The sequence below is a fragment of the Cenococcum geophilum genome, assembly GCF_001692895.1.
Source record: "Cenococcum geophilum 1.58 unplaced genomic scaffold K441scaffold_7, whole genome shotgun sequence".
Classification (NCBI taxonomy): Eukaryota; Fungi; Ascomycota; class Dothideomycetes; order Gloniales; family Gloniaceae; genus Cenococcum; species Cenococcum geophilum.
Genome location: NW_027137565.1, coordinates 2,739,333 through 2,756,382, shown reverse-complemented (window position 1 = coordinate 2,756,382; position 17,050 = coordinate 2,739,333). Strand labels below are relative to the sequence as shown.

Below are 17,050 nucleotides of genomic sequence, written 5' to 3'. Positions count from 1 at the left end.
GTACGTAAGAGACTTAAGGAATATTAGAAGGAATTACAATTATAGTAGCTACAAAGTCCCTTATAATGTTTAGATTCCTCTACTTATAATTTATCAGATTTATATAAGAGAGTTTAATAGCGAGCTGCTTACTCCCGCAAACAAATAAAGAAAAAGTATAGTAAGCAGCACTATATTACCGAATTCAATATAGGTAACGTTGTCCTTTTTAGAATTCCTAGAAAGCTTTAACGTAGTACTAAAGTCTCCTATATACCTAGCCGCATATATAAGATTTAAAATTACAGCTACTTTAAGGTTTGTACTTAGTACGGAATTGTTAAGGAGCTCTTCTTAGGTAGCGAGCTTGTTAAGCCGCTGGAGACTTATAATGCTCGCCTTAATATAAGCGTTAGTACAATCTTACCGCTCTCTATAGTAGTTAAAGCCTATTTAACAACTACGCGGCCTACCTACTATAGGTATAGGTAAGGATGTAACGATTAATAATGTAGCTATTAAAAAGGAAATATAGAGTGTTCTTCCTACTACTATAGAGGAAAGCCTTGTACAAATCGGCTGATGGAGGACTCCTTAGGCGAGCCTCCAGTAAGAGCTTATAGAAGGCTTACTAGTACTTAGATTAGCTCTTAAACAAAGCGAGCCTAATAGGGGACTCTACTATAAAGTTCTACACAACCTTAATTAACAACAGTAGATAAGGAAGGTAATTAATTAAGCCTACCGGCGAGGCTGCGTAAGCTAAAGGAAAGAAAAATAACAGAGTAAGTAAGGTTAGCGCAGCTAGGAGAAATCTAAACCGCAATTACGCTAAACCTAATTAGGTAATTAGTCTATAGCTAGCAAAACGTCGGAGGGCCTGGCTTTTAATAGATCTTAGTAGGTTTAAAGCTTTACGCAATTTATAAATTTTAGTATTAGGGAATATAATTAACCACCCCCTACTTAATTGGTTTTTACTACTTATAGACTATATCTATAATGTAGAAAGGCCTTTAAATATACCTATAAATCGCAGCGTAACTTAGTTTAAATAGAATCTAATGGTATTATAGTAGTTTAGGGGGGGGTGGTAAAACTTAATCTCTAGAGTAATAGAAAATCTCATTAGAAAATTAAAATCTTATATTTTTATACCAGATATCGCGACTATGCTCTACTAAATAATAGATTATAATATCTAAGATATATAACCACTTATTTTGCAGCCAAAATCAAATTAATTATATATTGGTCCTTATTTATAATTATTAAGAAATAGGTAAAATCCATATATTTATTAAGAAGTTAAAAAAGCTCTATTAAATCTTAATATAGCTTTAAATCTTTTCCAGAATAAGGTAAGATCTTTTCCGGAATGAGGTAAGCAATCTGGAATGGAGCCGATTAAAGCGATACACGACTCATTCTGGAACAAGGACGACTCGTTCCAGAATGAGGCAGAAATGTTCCGGAACATCGTATGTACCGGTATCAGTCGGAACATTCACCCACAAGTCTTTCGCTACCAATATAAAAGGCAACGATTAATATATTAATCTCATTCTTATCTTCTCAAAATCTTCAAGTATCTTAATATTAAAAACCTCAAATCTACAACATGCGTTTCCAGACCATTCTCGCAGCCGGCGCCTCCCTACTGACCCTCTGTCGACCGTGACGGGTACTGTCAGACATAAGCTTCAGATTTGTCTCGACCTGGTTTTAATTTAGTTTTACCGTTCTCTAGGGACCCCTGTGGGGGGTACTACCTCATATATATATATAGCCTCTTTTTCTTTATAGATCAATCTACACACGAGTCCTTCTTTTCTTACAATCGGTGCACGGACTACCGATCGACAGTTATGAGCCCGGAGTTGTTTCCTATGCACCAGTTATTCTTTTAATCAGCTGTTCCTACAGGCTCGTGTCCGGGTACCTCAGTCATTAACATACTCGTAATTACTTTTATATCCTTCCACCAATGTTACAACCAACGATGCCCACTATACGCTAGAGACGAGGCAGGAGCTAGACACAAGGCAGGTACCAAGGTGCCGGATTAAGGCAGGCCGAGTTAAGGCAGGTACTTAGTGCTAGATACGAGGCAGGAGCCAGAGACGAGGCGGCCCAAGAGTTTAGGTTTATTGGGGCAATAAGCTAGTGGAAGGACAGGAGCTAGCACCTTACTGCTACGTTATCGTAAAGCTGGCGCATTACCACTTTACCCTAGAGCTGGCACGTTGCCGCTTTTACCCAGAGCTAGCACCTTACTGCTACGTTACCCCAGAGCTGGCACCTTACTGCTATATTATATCGACGCTGGCACCGTACTGCTAAGGACAAGATAACAACCGTGCTACTACGGCGTAGCTAGATACTAGATGGACGATTATTAGACAGCATGGGAGGATCTAGGCATAGATGGACGATTGCTGGACAGTATGGGAGGATCTAAACACCAATACGGCTAGTGTTAACCAGATAAAGAATGACAAAGTGGCTGCCGACCTGCGGCCTTATCGACAAGTGGGCCTATATATAGCCTTACCGAAGATTATAGACGACCTAGCCTTGACGAGAAACTCGGCACTGCGCCAGGACTGGTAATACAGCTTCAATCTCAGAGAGCTTAAAGCTAGAAGGGTGTGTCGACCGTAACGGGTACTATCAGACATAAGCTTCAGATTTGTCTCGACCTGGTTTCAATCTAGTTTTACCGTTCTCTAGGGACCCCTGTGGGGGGTACTACCTCATATATATATAGCCTCTTTTTCTTCATAGATCAATCTACACACGAGTCCTTCTTTTCTTACAATCGGTGCACGGACTACCGATCGACACCCTCTCTAGCGCCCGTATCGTCGGCGTCGCTGTCCCTGAGACCATCAAGCCAGGCGATACCTTCAACGCCATCATCGAAGTCGAGAACTACATCCAATCAGTCTACGATGTTGCCATTGCCTTTGGTATCGCCCCAGGATCTGGCTACCCGGGCTCTCTCGGCACACCTATCACTTCTGGCTATCTAGGCCCTGACCACTCCAACACGCTGCAGAACATCAGCTACGCCATGACTATGCCCGCATCGACTGCGATCGGTCAAGCCAAGTTTGCTGCGGCCCTGCTCAGCTTGTATGGTGCCGTAAGCGACCCGACGATTACGAGCTTCAATGTCTCTGTTACGATTGGCGACTCCACTAGCTCGAACCTTGTATCGAGCAATGGCTTCAGCTCTGTGAGCGCCTAGATCTCTAGGTTGGACTGAGTAGGAGGAAGGCTGGGCTGAGAACGTGAAGGAGGATGAGTTGAGTACACCAGAAAGGTTCGGGAACGGGGTTGTCTGGGTTTTGTCATTCCTTGGTATAACAGAAGTTTTGCATGGCATACCTTTCCTTAAGTGTACGCATCGCGATGAATTTTGGTCCGCATTCTCAGATTGATATAAGAACACATAAACAGTGGAATGGTGAAATCAGAGTTGGGAATAAGCAAGCGAGCCAAGCTGAGCAGGCTCAGCTTGCTGGCTTGTAATTTTTAACACCTTGAGCTTGCTTGCTTGGCTTATTTGGCCAAAATTTTCGGCTTGCTTGGCTTGCTTGCCCGCTTAATTGAATTTTGTATAGAAGTCTTGGTGTTATATACAAAATTAAGGCTGTAGGCCACCCCAAAATCTCTCCTCCGCGGCCCGACTCGTAGTTATATAATGTAGTTACGTAGGGGTAGTTATCGCAAAGCTTGGCGAGGTGTTGAGAGCGGCTTTAAGGAACGCGTTAATGGAGGCTTCAAGGGAGGCTTTAAGCGAGGCTTTAAGCGAGGCTTCAAGGGAGGCTCTAAGGGAGGCTCTGAGGGAGGCTTTAAGCGAGGCTCTAAGGGAGACTTTAAGAGAGACTTTAAGAGAGGCTCTGGTGATAAGGCTTCTACTTTTAAAGCACCTAGATATTAGCTATCGCCTATATAGATCGTGGCTCACTTACCATCCGTACTAGATCTTTTAAAGCCCATCCTTTTATAGCTACAATTACACTGCAAGGCAGCAATAAGATCAGGCCGAAGCCTTAAGCGACGTGGCTCTAAAAGATCACCAGCTTCACTAAAGGCTCGTTCGCAGTTATCGCTTATAGCTAGTGTTGTTAATATATCAAGAGCCATCTTTAAGAGCTTTAGCCGAGTTAATCGCTCCTGCCACCAATATAATATTTCAGACAGGCAGGTATCAAGACAAATGACATAAGCTAGCTGTTAGGTAGAGACATAGAATTGAATGAGTGATCTGTTTTTATTCAAGGTGGCTCTCGAGGATCTTTATATACACGAGGAAGTTGCTAGAATAGGAAAGGGGGGAGGTACAGGCAACAGAGATACGTACTAAGACATACGAAATACGAGGGTAAGCACTAGGGTAGTCTTTACATAGGGTACTAGGCATCAAAGACAATTGTAATACGGTCGAAAGCTACCTCCGTGGCCAACATAATATAGGATCGCTCACAAGCGGATAATCGTAATTAAGAGGCTCTTAAACTCTCTAAGCTTCGTACTCATTAAGGTTAATAAGGCCTTAAGAGCCATAAGTGTTGGCTCAAATGTAGTCGTCTCTACTAGACGCCGCATGCGATAGTTTTTACCGCTAAGTTGGTGACTAAGTTAGTGACGTAATTAAGGCCTCTAGTTCAGCTTTATATTAAAGCTAAAGCTTAAGAAAAGCTAAGTTATTTTTAATCAGCTAATCTAGGCGATCTACCTATGCATATTTACAGAAGTTTTTGTATAAAGGATAAAGTAGAACGGCTGCGTAGTAAACGGAAGTCTCATTAAGTTTCTTAAAATACTTCTACAGTTTTAACCACCCACAATTAAGGTTAATTGCGTAGTAATCCTCAATTGGTTCTTAATTAGGATAGCCTTCTATTATTACTTTAGCTACTTAGGCCTTCTTTTCTTTAAAGAGGTTAAGCAGATAATTAAGTATAGGAATTACCTCCCAAATCGCGCCATGCAGGCCTAATTTGCCTCTAGCTTTAAGCATCTTAGTAGCTTTACAAATTGGTAATAGAATATTAATATAGTTAATAATAACGTCCCAATCATCAGAGGTTAACGCTCCGCCTATAATAAGTAGTAAAGGTAGAGGTACCTTCTTTCCTTTAGCTATTAGAGAAACTACTTCCTTATTATATTTCCAAATTATATATTGCGTAATTAAATCAATTAGGCCGCGAAGAAGGACGGCTTAGGCGAAGGTATTGTGATAACTATTCTATCTAGTTTTAACTAGCTTTACTACTTTAAGAATTCTACCTTTAGCCTCTAGTGTAGTAACCTGCTCCTATTACTAGTACTCTTTAAAAAGTTAATAAAGCTAAGGTATATTAATAGAGTTAAGGATATTAATAAGAACGCTAAAAGGACCTTCTTTTTGCTATTCTTTAAGGAAGCGTTCTTTGTCCTATTTAGTAGAAGTTAGTAAAAAAGTAGGAAGTAAAGATTTATTAATTAACTTACTAGTATATTTAAATCCTCATTCTTATATACTTCTTTATCTTTTTTAAATAAAATCGACTAGGCTATAAGGTTAAGGATATAGGCCGCGCACTAAATCTAATAGTCCTTTTTCTTAAAGCTAAACTTGGTAGATAGATGATCTATATAGGTGCCGTTATTGGCGGCGTTGTTAGTAATAAAATAGCCAAGCCTTTTACTACTAACGTTAAAACGAGTAAGGACATTACCGACTACTTAAGCGTAGTTAATTCCTGTATAACGGCCGAGTTACTCTAGTAAAGTAATCAAGTAGTTAACGACTCGGCCTTCGCGATTAAGGTGGTAAACACATATACTAGTAAGAGTGTGTTTGCTACTGCGTATAGTCTAGCCGTTAAATAAGAAATAAAGCTTTAAACGGGCGCTTACAAGCTCCTTAATTACAGCTAGCTAGTAGGCCTTATAGTCCTACATTATATAAAGCCGAACTAACTTATAGCTTTTCCAAATCCACCGCTCTGCGTCGCAATTGGCAGCGGCTATTATAATATAAAAGGAAGGTGTTTCAACCTCTCATAGAGGATGATTATTGTCGGTAATCTATTTAATTATAGCTTACTAAAAAGCCTTCTTATTAAAGCCACCAATAAGATCATTTACGAGGCCTTAAGAGATTCTATACTTCCTGTTAAGTACTTTAAGAATTATCGCCTTCCGCTTCTTTGTAAATTTAATTACGCCTTACTTATTATAACTATAGCCTTCCCTTTCTTCTGCAAGGTGTTAGGAGGTAGAAGAAGTAGTAAAGGTAATATTAAATCGGCCACCAGGTATAATATACTAATGGCAATATTTACATTCCTAAAATAGTCGCTTACTAGTGCGATGTTAAAGTTAATATCTATACTAGTAAATAAAGCTTATATTCCTCTCTAAGATTCTAAATAGCTTCTAAAATTAGTTAAGTCGGCCCTAGTCAATCCTATTGTAGTTTCTCTTAAAGTTAGTATTATCTAAAGGCGGTAGAGACGCGTCTGGAGTAACAGCTTCGGAAAGTATAATTATAGGCGTTGGAGTGGCTATTGCGTTTAGGTTAGCTTCGGTAAGATCCTAAGGCATTACTAATAAAAGGGCTAGTAGATAGCTATAATTATGGTGGTGTTTTAGGGGGGGTTTGGTAGAGAGATCTCCATAAATATAGATCGCGACTTAAGCGCAAGAACGCTTGGCGTGGAAAAACAATTACACGCGTTAAAATTACCACTAAAAGTATATTATAAGATTTAACTCTTAACCAAAATCTAGTATATATATTTCCTATTAAGCGGGCAAGCTAGCTTGTGATGAACTGGATCTGAGGATAAAAGAATGAATATGAATCTATCGAATCTATCTACGACGTATATAGGCCCCCTTATATAGGCCTATACCTACGGAGTCATAGGTGGTTGCTTACGGACGTCGTCCAAAAAGGAACCAAAGGGAATCTGCTTATGTAAGCAGGCAACGAACGTGGAGGACTCTTCCAGAACCATCGTCAGCTTGCAAGCTAAGCCTCATTTTAGCTTGCTTGCTTACCCAAAATAGACCTTCCAGCTTGCTGGCTTACTTGATTAGTCAGCAAGCAAGCAAGCCAATCTAGCAAGCCAGCTTGCTTATTCCCATGTCTGGGTGAAATGAATTTTACTCTATCAAGCAGTCTAAAGTTATCTATCAAAACATTGATTTGGGCTTTTTTCTCTGCAATTAGATTGATAAGATTTCCAGCGTTGAGTTTTTTCCAAGTTTAGGAAGCACATTCGTCGTCTAAGCTGTCACACGCGTCCCCCATTTGTATTAGCATTTATCCTGATTCCTCACGGAGGGAAATAGGACATTCCTCGACAGCCCGGCAAAAGCCTCAAGTAAAGCTGTACAGACAGTACAGCTGCTGCAAAGCGGCTGACGTAACGGGATGTTAACTTTCCTCAATAGCGGAAAGCGTTCAGCACAGAGCTGCACGAACCCCTCTAGTTCGCCAAGTACATGCTCAAAAATTGATCCTTGACATGGCCCCACGTCCTCAATCAATATTCCCAGTGTCAGCGTGGTTTTCATTTTCAATATTGGCCAATCAGATTAATCAATATTGACACTAGTCAATATTGGCAAGTATTGGCGATATTTATAATATTTACAGATCCTCTTGGCGCCCCTTCAAAAAATTAACTTAAATATCGTACGGGCGTTTATATAGACGTTCGTATAGGCGTTTATATAGGCAATTAATTAATAAATCAATTAATTATAGAGTCGTTTATATAGACGATTATAGAGTCTTCCTAGTATACTAGTGTTGCGTATTAGTAGAGCTTAGAGTAGAGTGTTGTGTAGAGCTTTAAGCAGAGCCTTACATAGAGCTTTTAAGTAGAGCTTAAGTAGAGCTCCGTGTAGAGCCTTAATAGAGTTTAAGTAGAGCTTCGAGCAGAGCTTTAAGTGGAGCTATAATAGGGCTTTAAGTAGAGCCTCATGTATAGGGTGGTTTTGGATAAATCTTATCGCAATAAGTCTTAGTATACCCTAAATAATTTTTTAGTCGCCTTTTTTTTCTTTATTATTAAATAAAATATAGCTTCAGAGCTAGAATTAGAACCTCTTAACGCTATTAATACCTTACGGAGGCTCTGCGCGAAGCTCTGCGTACGGAGGCGCTGCACAAAGCTCTGCACGAAGCTCTACGTACGGAGGCTCTATGCGGAGCTCTGTGGAAGCTCTACACAAAGCTCTACAGAAGCTCTGCACGAAGCTCTGTGTACGGAGGCTCTACGCGAAGCTCTGCGGAGGCTCTGCGCGAAGCCCTACACGAAGCTCTATACGAAGCTCTGCGTACGGAGGCTTAATGCGAAGCTCTGCGGAAGCTCTGCACGAAGCTCTGCACGAAGCTCTACACGAAGCTCTGCGTACGGAGGCTCTGCACGACGGCTCTGCACGACGGCTCTGCGTACGACGGTTCTGCGTACAACGGTTCTGCGTACAACGGTTCTGCGTACAACGGTTCTGCGTACGACGGCTCTACTACGGAGGCTCTATATAAAAGCTTTGTGCAGAACTTCGTGTAGAGCCTCGTGCGGAGCCTCCGTACGCAGAGCTTCGTGCAGAGCTTCCGCAGAGCTTCGTGTAGAGCTTCCGCAGGGCTTCGTGCAGAGCTTCCGCAAAGCTTCTTTCAGAGCCTCCGTAGAGCTTCGTGCAGAGCCTCCGTAGAGCTTCGTGTAGAGCTTCCGCAGAGCTTCGTGCAGAGCCTCCGCAGAGCTTCGTGCAGAGCCTCCGCAGAGCTTCGTGTAGAGCTTTGTGTAGAGCTTCGTGCAGAGCTTCCGCAGAGCTTCGTGCAGAGCCTCCGCAGAGCTTCGTGCAGAGCTTCGTGCAGAGCTTCGTGCAGAGCTTCGTGCAGAGCTTCGGTGCACAGAGCTGTAAAAGCAGAGATTTTTTAGAAAGGATATTTTATGCTTGCTTATTCGCATTATCTAAAACCACCCTGCTCGTGCAGAGCTTCGAGTAGAGCTTCGAGTAGAGCTCCAAGTAGAGCTTCAAGTAGAGCTTCATGCAGAGCTTTTGTAGAGCTCCGCGCAAAGCTTCGTGCACAGCTCCATACACAGCTTACCCCTATAAGCTTAATTATATTATAAAGCTGTCAATCTATACTAATAATTCGTATAATATTTATTTTTAATAAGTATATTTCTATTATAATAATTTTATTTAAATTATTGTCAATATTTCAATATTGACGCTGTAAATATTAACAAATGCCAATATTTTATTGGCTGGATTTTCGCTTATTGAAAACCACGCTGCCCAGTGTCTGGACGCTTTTGGGAAGAACTTCAACGATCTGTAAAGTCTCCTGGCCAGCATAGCCTATTAATGCGCCGGCGTCGGCCTGAATGTGTATGAGTTTATGAAAGTGCTTGAGTGATCCGAGGGGATAAACATTGTCATTATCCCTACGATAGGTGCACCCAAGTTTTAGAGTTTCCAAAGACAGATGGTGCCCCTGCAAAGCTCTGCCAATTGTTGGAAATTCCATTGCATGGGGGTCATCCATGACAAAATCGTAGTCGAAACATCGGAGAGCCCTGCAGGAAGTTATCATGGCGGAAAGCACCGGCTCGCAAATCATGCAATCCTCGAAATACAGTTCCTCAACTGGGGAAGGACTCTTCAATAAATCCATGTAACACTTCTCATCGATGTTCCAGCCATATTCGACCGCATTAACAAGTGTCACTGCTTTCATCGAAGGCAATCTGAATATCCGGAATATATATGCAAGCATGACCTGTCTGGAAGAAGCCATATTAATGTGGACTCGGCTCAAAATCGAGAAAGAATGGATTGAAGATCGAGGTAGCTTGTCCGTAGCCCAGATAATAAGCTGCATCCAAAATGGAGGTTTGTGAAAGGGTTCATGTTTCCGCCTGTTTATCTCTAGGAATTGATCTCCCACAACGAGCGATTCTATATTAGGCGTCTGCAACAGCAATAGGCCGGCTTCAGCTGACTCGACACCTCGTGATAATTGTCGGATCCACCTTCTCTCGTCTTTATACGACAACTTAAGCTCTGTAACTTTCGCAATGAGCAGGTTCAGGTCTCTGTCACTCCGACGAGATGCAGAGACTCGGGCATGGCACCCAACTTCAACTTCTTTAATCATAGAAGAGATGCTAGGCGATATAGCTACCGTCCGTATAAGGGCCCGAGATGTTTCAGGTTGGAGTATGCACCGTTTGTAGAGGTACTCTGCAGCCACCCGATGAAAGGGCCGGGACGTCATTGAAAGGGCGTAAAACTCAGTTTTCTGCTCGGCATACGTATCCACATTACCACCAACGTAAGCAAAGATCATCAAGAGCACTTCGTCTGGGAGGTCATTGATAGTAGCAGGGGTATTTAATCTTGAAGAAGCCATAGCGACCTGAATGGGTGATAACGTCATGAAGCAGCATTCAAGGGAGTTCCTGAAGTCGTGAAGGTTGTTAAGGGGTTGGTCCTGCGGGTATATAAATAGATAGTTTGGGCTTAATCATGTGAGAGTGAGTATGGTGTATGGAAATGATATGATTTAGACTAAGGACCGTATTGACGTGTGTAAAACCCTATTTGGGGAGGTGTAGCTTTAAGAGGCTAACACCTTGCAGGCAGCAGCCTAAGCAACGCCGAAACGCCCTTACCACTTGTTAATTTTAAAGATGCCTTACGCCCTATGTTGGAAATTTTTAAAGAAAGATGTGTACGATCATTTCTTCGTATTAGGTTAGGTAACCGACACGGCTTAAGGGCGTCGGAAGGCGTTGAAGCCTTGAGGCCGCGCCAAGACACCTTATGGACCATGTGATTGCCTTAGCCCAGATGTTTGCATTCTGACTTAAAATTTTGAAGAATAGAGCTTGTGACAGCAGAGAAACGCCCAAATACGTCCTTACGTTGCCTTCAGAACTCAGCCTCGGAAGTCTTAGCCGGCACTTTAACGCCTCGGCGGCTTTGTAATGCACTAACGTTTGGGAGTTAAGGTCATAAAGCGCGATACCGCTACGGTTTCGGCAGTCTGTTACAGTGGTAAAAGAGTACTGTGAATACCGTTAGTTCCCGGCCTTTGTACGCGAATGGTGAAAGGCGACTCCCCTTTGACCGAACGCTCGAAAATACCGACATTGAGTAAGCCTCGCGAGGCTGTCATCTTATGCGATAGATTAGATAAAGATGTCTATTCAAAGCGAAGCCACGCCTCCTCTGAACAGCAACATCAATATCTATCACAATCAGCCTTTCGGCTTTTCGCTTTGAAATAAGGCTTATTTAATAGAGATTTTATTGTTCATTCGTCTTATAGCCCTGATAATGCTATGCCGTACGGCGTTATATTGTCGTCGCGATAAAACGTCTTACCCCTAGAGGATCGCGAGGTTTCGCGTCGCGTCTTTCCACAGCAGCTGTTGATAAGTAGTCTTTCCTGACAATTTTTCCCACAGGGTTTTTAACAGGTTTTAAATTGACGCTTTCCAGCTTCCTCTCTTCCTCCTTCCTACTACGTCGTCATCGTTAATAGCCTTTAATATTACCTAGAGATTCTACGTTACTTAAACGGTCTATTAACGATACCCTACGGGCGCAAAGAGACGACATATATTCCTACATTTATATTAGTTGTTGTAGCGCAGGCCTCGTACCGCTAGGTTCTAACGGTACGCGTTGTTTGGGGCAATGAGTGTATAATTATCTACTACTGCTTAAGCAGTAGGGAACCTACTATGTAATACAGCAGGTTAGGCGAGATTACCCTCTCCTCAGGCCTACACCCCCCAATACAATACAAATACATTATTTGGAATATATCTCTGCGAGCGTGTGCATAGATAAAGATGTCTATTCAAAGCGAAGCCACGCCTCCTCTAAACAGCAACATCAATATCTATCACAATCAGCCTTTCGGCTTTTCGCTTTCCCACCCTCCACCCTATAGATAGTTTTGCAGCCTTTTAGGCTTGCGGTAGGCCTAAGGGGGGCAATGAGTGTGTAATTATCTACCACTGCTTGAGCAGTAGGGAACCTACTATGCAATACAGCAGGTTGGGCGAGATTACCCTCTCCTCGGGCCTACACCCCCCAATACAATACAAATACATTATTTGGAATATATCTCTGCGAGCGTGTGCATAGATAATACATCTGATTCTTCACAGCTACCTCGAGTATTATCTCCATAATGCAATGTCACTGGATGAGGCTGTCTTCCCTCTCGAGCGTCGGCGGGCCGGCGGTCTTCAACGGCTAGTGGCTCGCCCCTTGGGCCCAAAGGCCTAATATTGCCCAGAACCTTTGAATGAAAGAAAATGCGTAAAAACAATGGAATGCTAAGATGTTCAAAAGGAGAAAATGGAGAGGTGAGGTATTGCTGGCAATGCATCAAACTTGCAGCCGTTAACTAGCCCCGAATGGTGACTAATAATCTCCCTCCTTAACAGAATGCTTTACCTCAGAAGCTCAGACTAAGAAATCAATTGCGGATATAGGAATATCCGCACCGTCCACTAAGCTAATTTAGGACGGTAATTGTTTTCTTAGTCTGAGGGACTTTGGCGATATTTATAAGAAAACCTAAATACTGTTTATATAAGAAGACCTTATTAACTTTAGGGTGGTGGTATTCTCACATGCCTGTTCGGTACATACACATGCCTGTTTTCGGTGCATACACATGCCCCTAAATCAGGCTTAGTGCTTGCCTAAATAGGCTGTTTAGCATGTTTGCAGACGGTCGCAAACTTTAAAAATCCATTGCGTTAAATAATATGCCCACGCGCGCAACCCTAAACACCGCGAGGATACATTAACTTGGCGCGATCCTTCATACCGGGAGCTTCCTTAAAGGCGTGGGCGAGGAAGAGGACGTGCGGGAGGACAAGGAAAACGCGGAGGATTATATTAACCACTGCAACTGCGCGCGCCTCAATTGACTGCATCTACTGCTTTACCGCAACCCTTTACCCCTGCGCGTCTCAGCAGTTTAAACCATTCCATTTGTCGTCTTCTTCCATAGTATTAATAAAGGTAGTAATGGTAAGGAAGGTTGGACGCGATAGATTTTTGAAGTTCGCGACCGTCTGCAAACATGCTAAACAGCCTATTTAGGCAAGCACTAAGCCTGATTTAGGGGCATGTGTATGCACCGAAAACAGGCATGTGTATGTACCGAACAGGCATGTGAGAATACCACCACCCTTAACTTTAACAAAATTAATCTACCCTCCTATACGAGTTTGGGCCGGCTCGTGCACGCGGACGGCTCGTGCACGGTTTCTTGGCCAAATGCCCCACCAAATTTGAGGCTCTAGAAATCGCTACACCACATCAAATTGGATCAAATTTTAGTGTTGAACTTGGCTTAATTAGAAGATTCAAATTGGCTATAAAATGTAGTCCCCTAAGTAAGCTGGAGCTTGGCGTTGGCGCTGAGGCCTCGGAGCTCTTGGTAGGGGGGTGCTCTCATTCGCATCCAATATCTCACTTAAATCCTCGTCTTCTACTACCTCTCTACGTTTGGATCGAGTCTTCCGTGATATTCGAAGCCTCTTGGCTTCTTCTTTGAGTTGGCGATCAACCTCACGTGCCTCCTTTGCTGCCTGCTTTTTGAACCGTTGAGCCTCCGCTTCCGCCGCCCGCTGGATCTTATTTTGTGCCCGCTGCTCCTTCCGCATTTCTACCATACGCCTCTTCTCATTCTTTTGGATTTGCCGTTAAAGCTTTTGCTCGGCTTTAAGAGCTTGTTCTTGGTATTTAGCTTGCTCTTGCTCGGCTTAAAGCTCTTGGGCTTGCCGAATCTTCCTAGGGCTATAAAAGGTAGCCTTACCCTGATCTAGAGGAGTAAGTTAGGTAAACAAAGGCTTACCCCGACGACGCTTCTTCTTCTTATTGTGTATAGCTTCAGTAAGCCCATTAACGCGATACTTAAGGATCTTATTCTCGGCCATAAGATTCACCATCATATTATCTAGAAGCCGTGCGCGCTTATCATACTTATCAGTAACCACCTCTTTAAAAAGCCTCCGCGCCTTTCGCCAATTATCTAGTGTAAGGTGCGAGCGTATTGACTTACTTGAGGAAGGCCGGCTAGGCTTAAACTTGTCCATGACAACGCTAGGCTTAAAGGGGTAGAGGCCTGTCCTCTGCCACCCGCTCTCAACGTTAGATGCAGTAAAAGCCTTTCTAAAAGCGGGCCAAAATAGCCGAAAGAAGTTTCTTTTGGTAAGAGAGCAGAGGCCTTGGCTCTTGTGAAGAAATAGATCTAACTCCTGGCTGTAATATATCGCAAGCGGCGAGAAAAGAGAGACGTCTAGGGGTTGAAGTCTATGAGTCGAATGAGGTGGGTATACTGCCACAAGTATACGGTTATTATCACAGTAGTTCAGGAACTTTATATTTACATGAGAGCCGTGCCCATTAAGAATTAGAAGCCTCCAATCTCTTCCGTTTCGGGCCTTTGCCTTTGTCTCCTTATTAAAGATAGTATCTAGCTAGGCGTATCCAAAGTTATCATTTGTTTAACCAGTGGGTGATAAGCCAAAGAAGCAAGGGTGTTAATCTGGGTCGTAATCTTGAAGCTAGGTGTCTTGTATATTGCCAGTAACTGCCTAGTAAATAAGGCCTGGTGAGAGAGTCGTTCCATCTGCACAAATTGTTGCTAAAATAGTAATCCACTCTCTGTTCCCATTTTGAATTGTATTCTTAAGTTGTCCTGATTTGAATGCAGACTTAGAAAATACCCGCTTGGCCTTTGTAAGCATGCTAATAAGGAAGCCTTTCTTATCCATATTATATGTATTTTGCCGTTTAATCCCATATTCCTTAATCTTTTGGCCTAAAAGTGAAAAGTAGAGGCCAAAGTAATAAGCTGATTCAGCTTGTTTGCGTACATTGTCCATAGGAACGAGGTAGTGGCTCTTTAAAGAGGCGCCGTTTTTTTTAATCTAGCGCGAAGCCTAGTGAGATCTAGGTGGTTTTCCAGCAATCTCTTGCGCAAAACTTCGTACTATAGCAACTGTAGGAGGTAGGCCACGGTTGGTAAGCTCATTTATATAAGCTATGAGGACTTTGGATTGTTGTTGGGTAAGAAAAGATTGAGAGTCGTAGCCATCTGCCTTTGTGCCCGTAATATTGCGATGGCGGCGCGAGAGGGTAGATCGATCTACACCATACTCCTTTGCGGTTTGAGTGTAATTAGGCTTTAATTGCAAGTCTAAAGCAGCAAGAGCGGCCTCAATTGAGTCCATGGTTGTAGAGTTATGATATTTTTAATATTCGCGAATTTTGGATTTTGGTGTGCACGAGGTGGGACCGTGCACGAGGTGGCCCAAACGCTTAATACCTATTGACATAAAAATTATACTAAATTATAGAGAAAAGCCTACTCTATAAGTTATAAGATCTTTAGCTCCTTATATACACGTAATATTAAGAGGAATTCGTTGCCGTAGAGCCTTTAATTCCACCTCTATACTACCGAGCTATGTAGTAAATACTAATGCTAAACGCCTATGCCGCTAGCCCTCTCCGCAACTAGTGGATATTCCACCTATTAGTTAGATAAAGATATTAAAGAAAGAGAAGGTTAATATTATTAGGGACCTTCTATATTAATAGGGCTGGTCTTTTTATAGGCTAGTTTTTAAGTTTTTAGAAAGCGAGAATGGGTATAAAGGTAATAGGAGGAAGAAGAAAGTAGAGAACCTACTTATTACTTTACTAAAGGATAGGGAAATATAAGAAGAACTTATTAATAGGGCTGATATTTATATAATACTAGTAACCTATACTGTCTACTATATCTAAAAAGAGCTCCGCCAACTATAATTATAACGTGGCCCCTTTAATATATAAACTCTAGATATAAAGTTTTAGGATATTAACCTTAAGAATATAGCTAAGTTTATTTAGTAGTACGGTCTACTACTGCTCTAGCTTATTAAGGGGATATCTGCACTAAATAGAGAGGAACATAGTTAAGATCCGCATAGTGGACGTATAGTTATAGTTACTTTTATATTCCTCCTAGGGTTTACCCAGAACTCTATAAACGGTTTTACCTATCTACTTAGTCTATATCTTTAGGCGCTTAATATAAAGCGCTATATGCTATTTTTCTTATATAGCCTTAATCTAATTAATAGTTATATAACTTTTAATGCTAAAAAGCTTGGGCTAGCTAAACGTTCTAAGGAAGGTTTTATTAATTCTACTAGTACTTCTAGCGTTAATAACCTTTAAGAAACCAATTAAGTCTCTATCTATTTATAATAATATCTATATTATCTATAATAACTTTAACTATTACTAAAAGACTTAATATTAGGTTATCGGCGAGATTAGTAAGTTTAATTTATATACTATAGGAAAGATTTTACGCGGAGTATGTATGCCTAAAGGGGGCCTTAAGCAGTTAATATTAAATAATACCCGTTAACTTAAGCTAGATAAGGTTGTTAATACAGCTAGAAATAAGTTTAATAACCTCTAAAAGCGGATATTTATAAGTTTTATTATGGACGCTATCTAATACGCGTATCTTACTACGGTTAATAGTATATTTAACTCTAACGCGGATATTAAATATCCGCGTATACTAGTAGTTAATATTCTCCCTTATAGAAGGACAGAGTATATAACTCTAGGACCTATTCTAGACAGTAAGGCTTCTATTAACGGCAATTATTATATAATAGAGAATATCTTCTTAAACTAACTGTAGTATAATCACAAAATCGCTTTTAATAACTGGCTATTCCTAGTATATAGAGATTAGAAGACCGTAAAGCTTATTTAATTATATAAAGAGGAGCGGGTTAAGGCGGAAGGTGCGTATAATAGCTGTAAGTAGGTGTTACCTATTCTAGGGCTATAGCATATACAATTAAACTTCCTATATATAGTTATGCGTACGTTTTATTGGGGTAAGTAAGCTACGTAGTAGTTTTTAGCGCTCTACACCTATATAAATTACCTAGGTTGGCGTAATATTTCTAGGGAAAAGGCCCTATTTTATTATATAGAA

General features: G+C 41.6%; 5 protein-coding genes across 5 annotated transcripts; 2 read left to right on the top strand and 3 right to left on the bottom strand.

Moving 5' to 3' along the window:
• Nucleotides 1-1,600: 1,600 nt before the first annotated feature.
• On the top strand, nt 1,601-3,495 carry K441DRAFT_703423 (uncharacterized protein; the record flags this gene model as incomplete). Its single annotated transcript, XM_067653475.1, has 2 exons — nt 1,601-1,656; nt 2,836-3,495. 2 exons carry the CDS (start codon nt 1,601-1,603, stop codon nt 3,230-3,232), a joined length of 453 nt encoding a protein of 150 aa, XP_067507884.1. The 3' UTR covers nt 3,233-3,495.
• Nucleotides 3,496-3,527: 32 nt separating this feature from the next.
• On the top strand, nt 3,528-4,458 carry K441DRAFT_320769 (uncharacterized protein). Its single transcript, XM_067641165.1, has 2 exons — nt 3,528-3,788; nt 3,813-4,458. The coding sequence occupies exons 1-2, from the start codon at nt 3,759-3,761 to the stop codon at nt 3,969-3,971; spliced, it is 189 nt and encodes a 62-aa protein (XP_067507883.1). The 5' UTR covers nt 3,528-3,758; the 3' UTR covers nt 3,972-4,458.
• Nucleotides 4,459-13,409: 8,951 nt separating this feature from the next.
• K441DRAFT_543554 (uncharacterized protein) lies at nt 13,410-13,700 on the bottom strand (the record flags this gene model as incomplete). Its single annotated transcript, XM_067642739.1, has 1 exon — nt 13,410-13,700. The coding sequence occupies one exon, from the start codon at nt 13,698-13,700 to the stop codon at nt 13,410-13,412; it is 291 nt and encodes a 96-aa protein (XP_067507882.1).
• Nucleotides 13,412-14,507, bottom strand: K441DRAFT_739129 (DDE-domain-containing protein; the record flags this gene model as incomplete). Its single annotated transcript, XM_067654349.1, has 1 exon — nt 13,412-14,507. A coding segment is annotated over one exon (636 nt), but the record flags the coding sequence as incomplete, so codon positions are not given.
• A 510-nt stretch (nt 14,508-15,017) lies between these two features.
• On the bottom strand, nt 15,018-15,227 carry K441DRAFT_470847 (uncharacterized protein; the record flags this gene model as incomplete). The annotated part of the gene is made up of 1 exon (XM_067641861.1): nt 15,018-15,227. A coding segment is annotated over one exon (210 nt), but the record flags the coding sequence as incomplete, so codon positions are not given.
• Between the last annotated feature and the right edge of the window lie 1,823 nt (nt 15,228-17,050).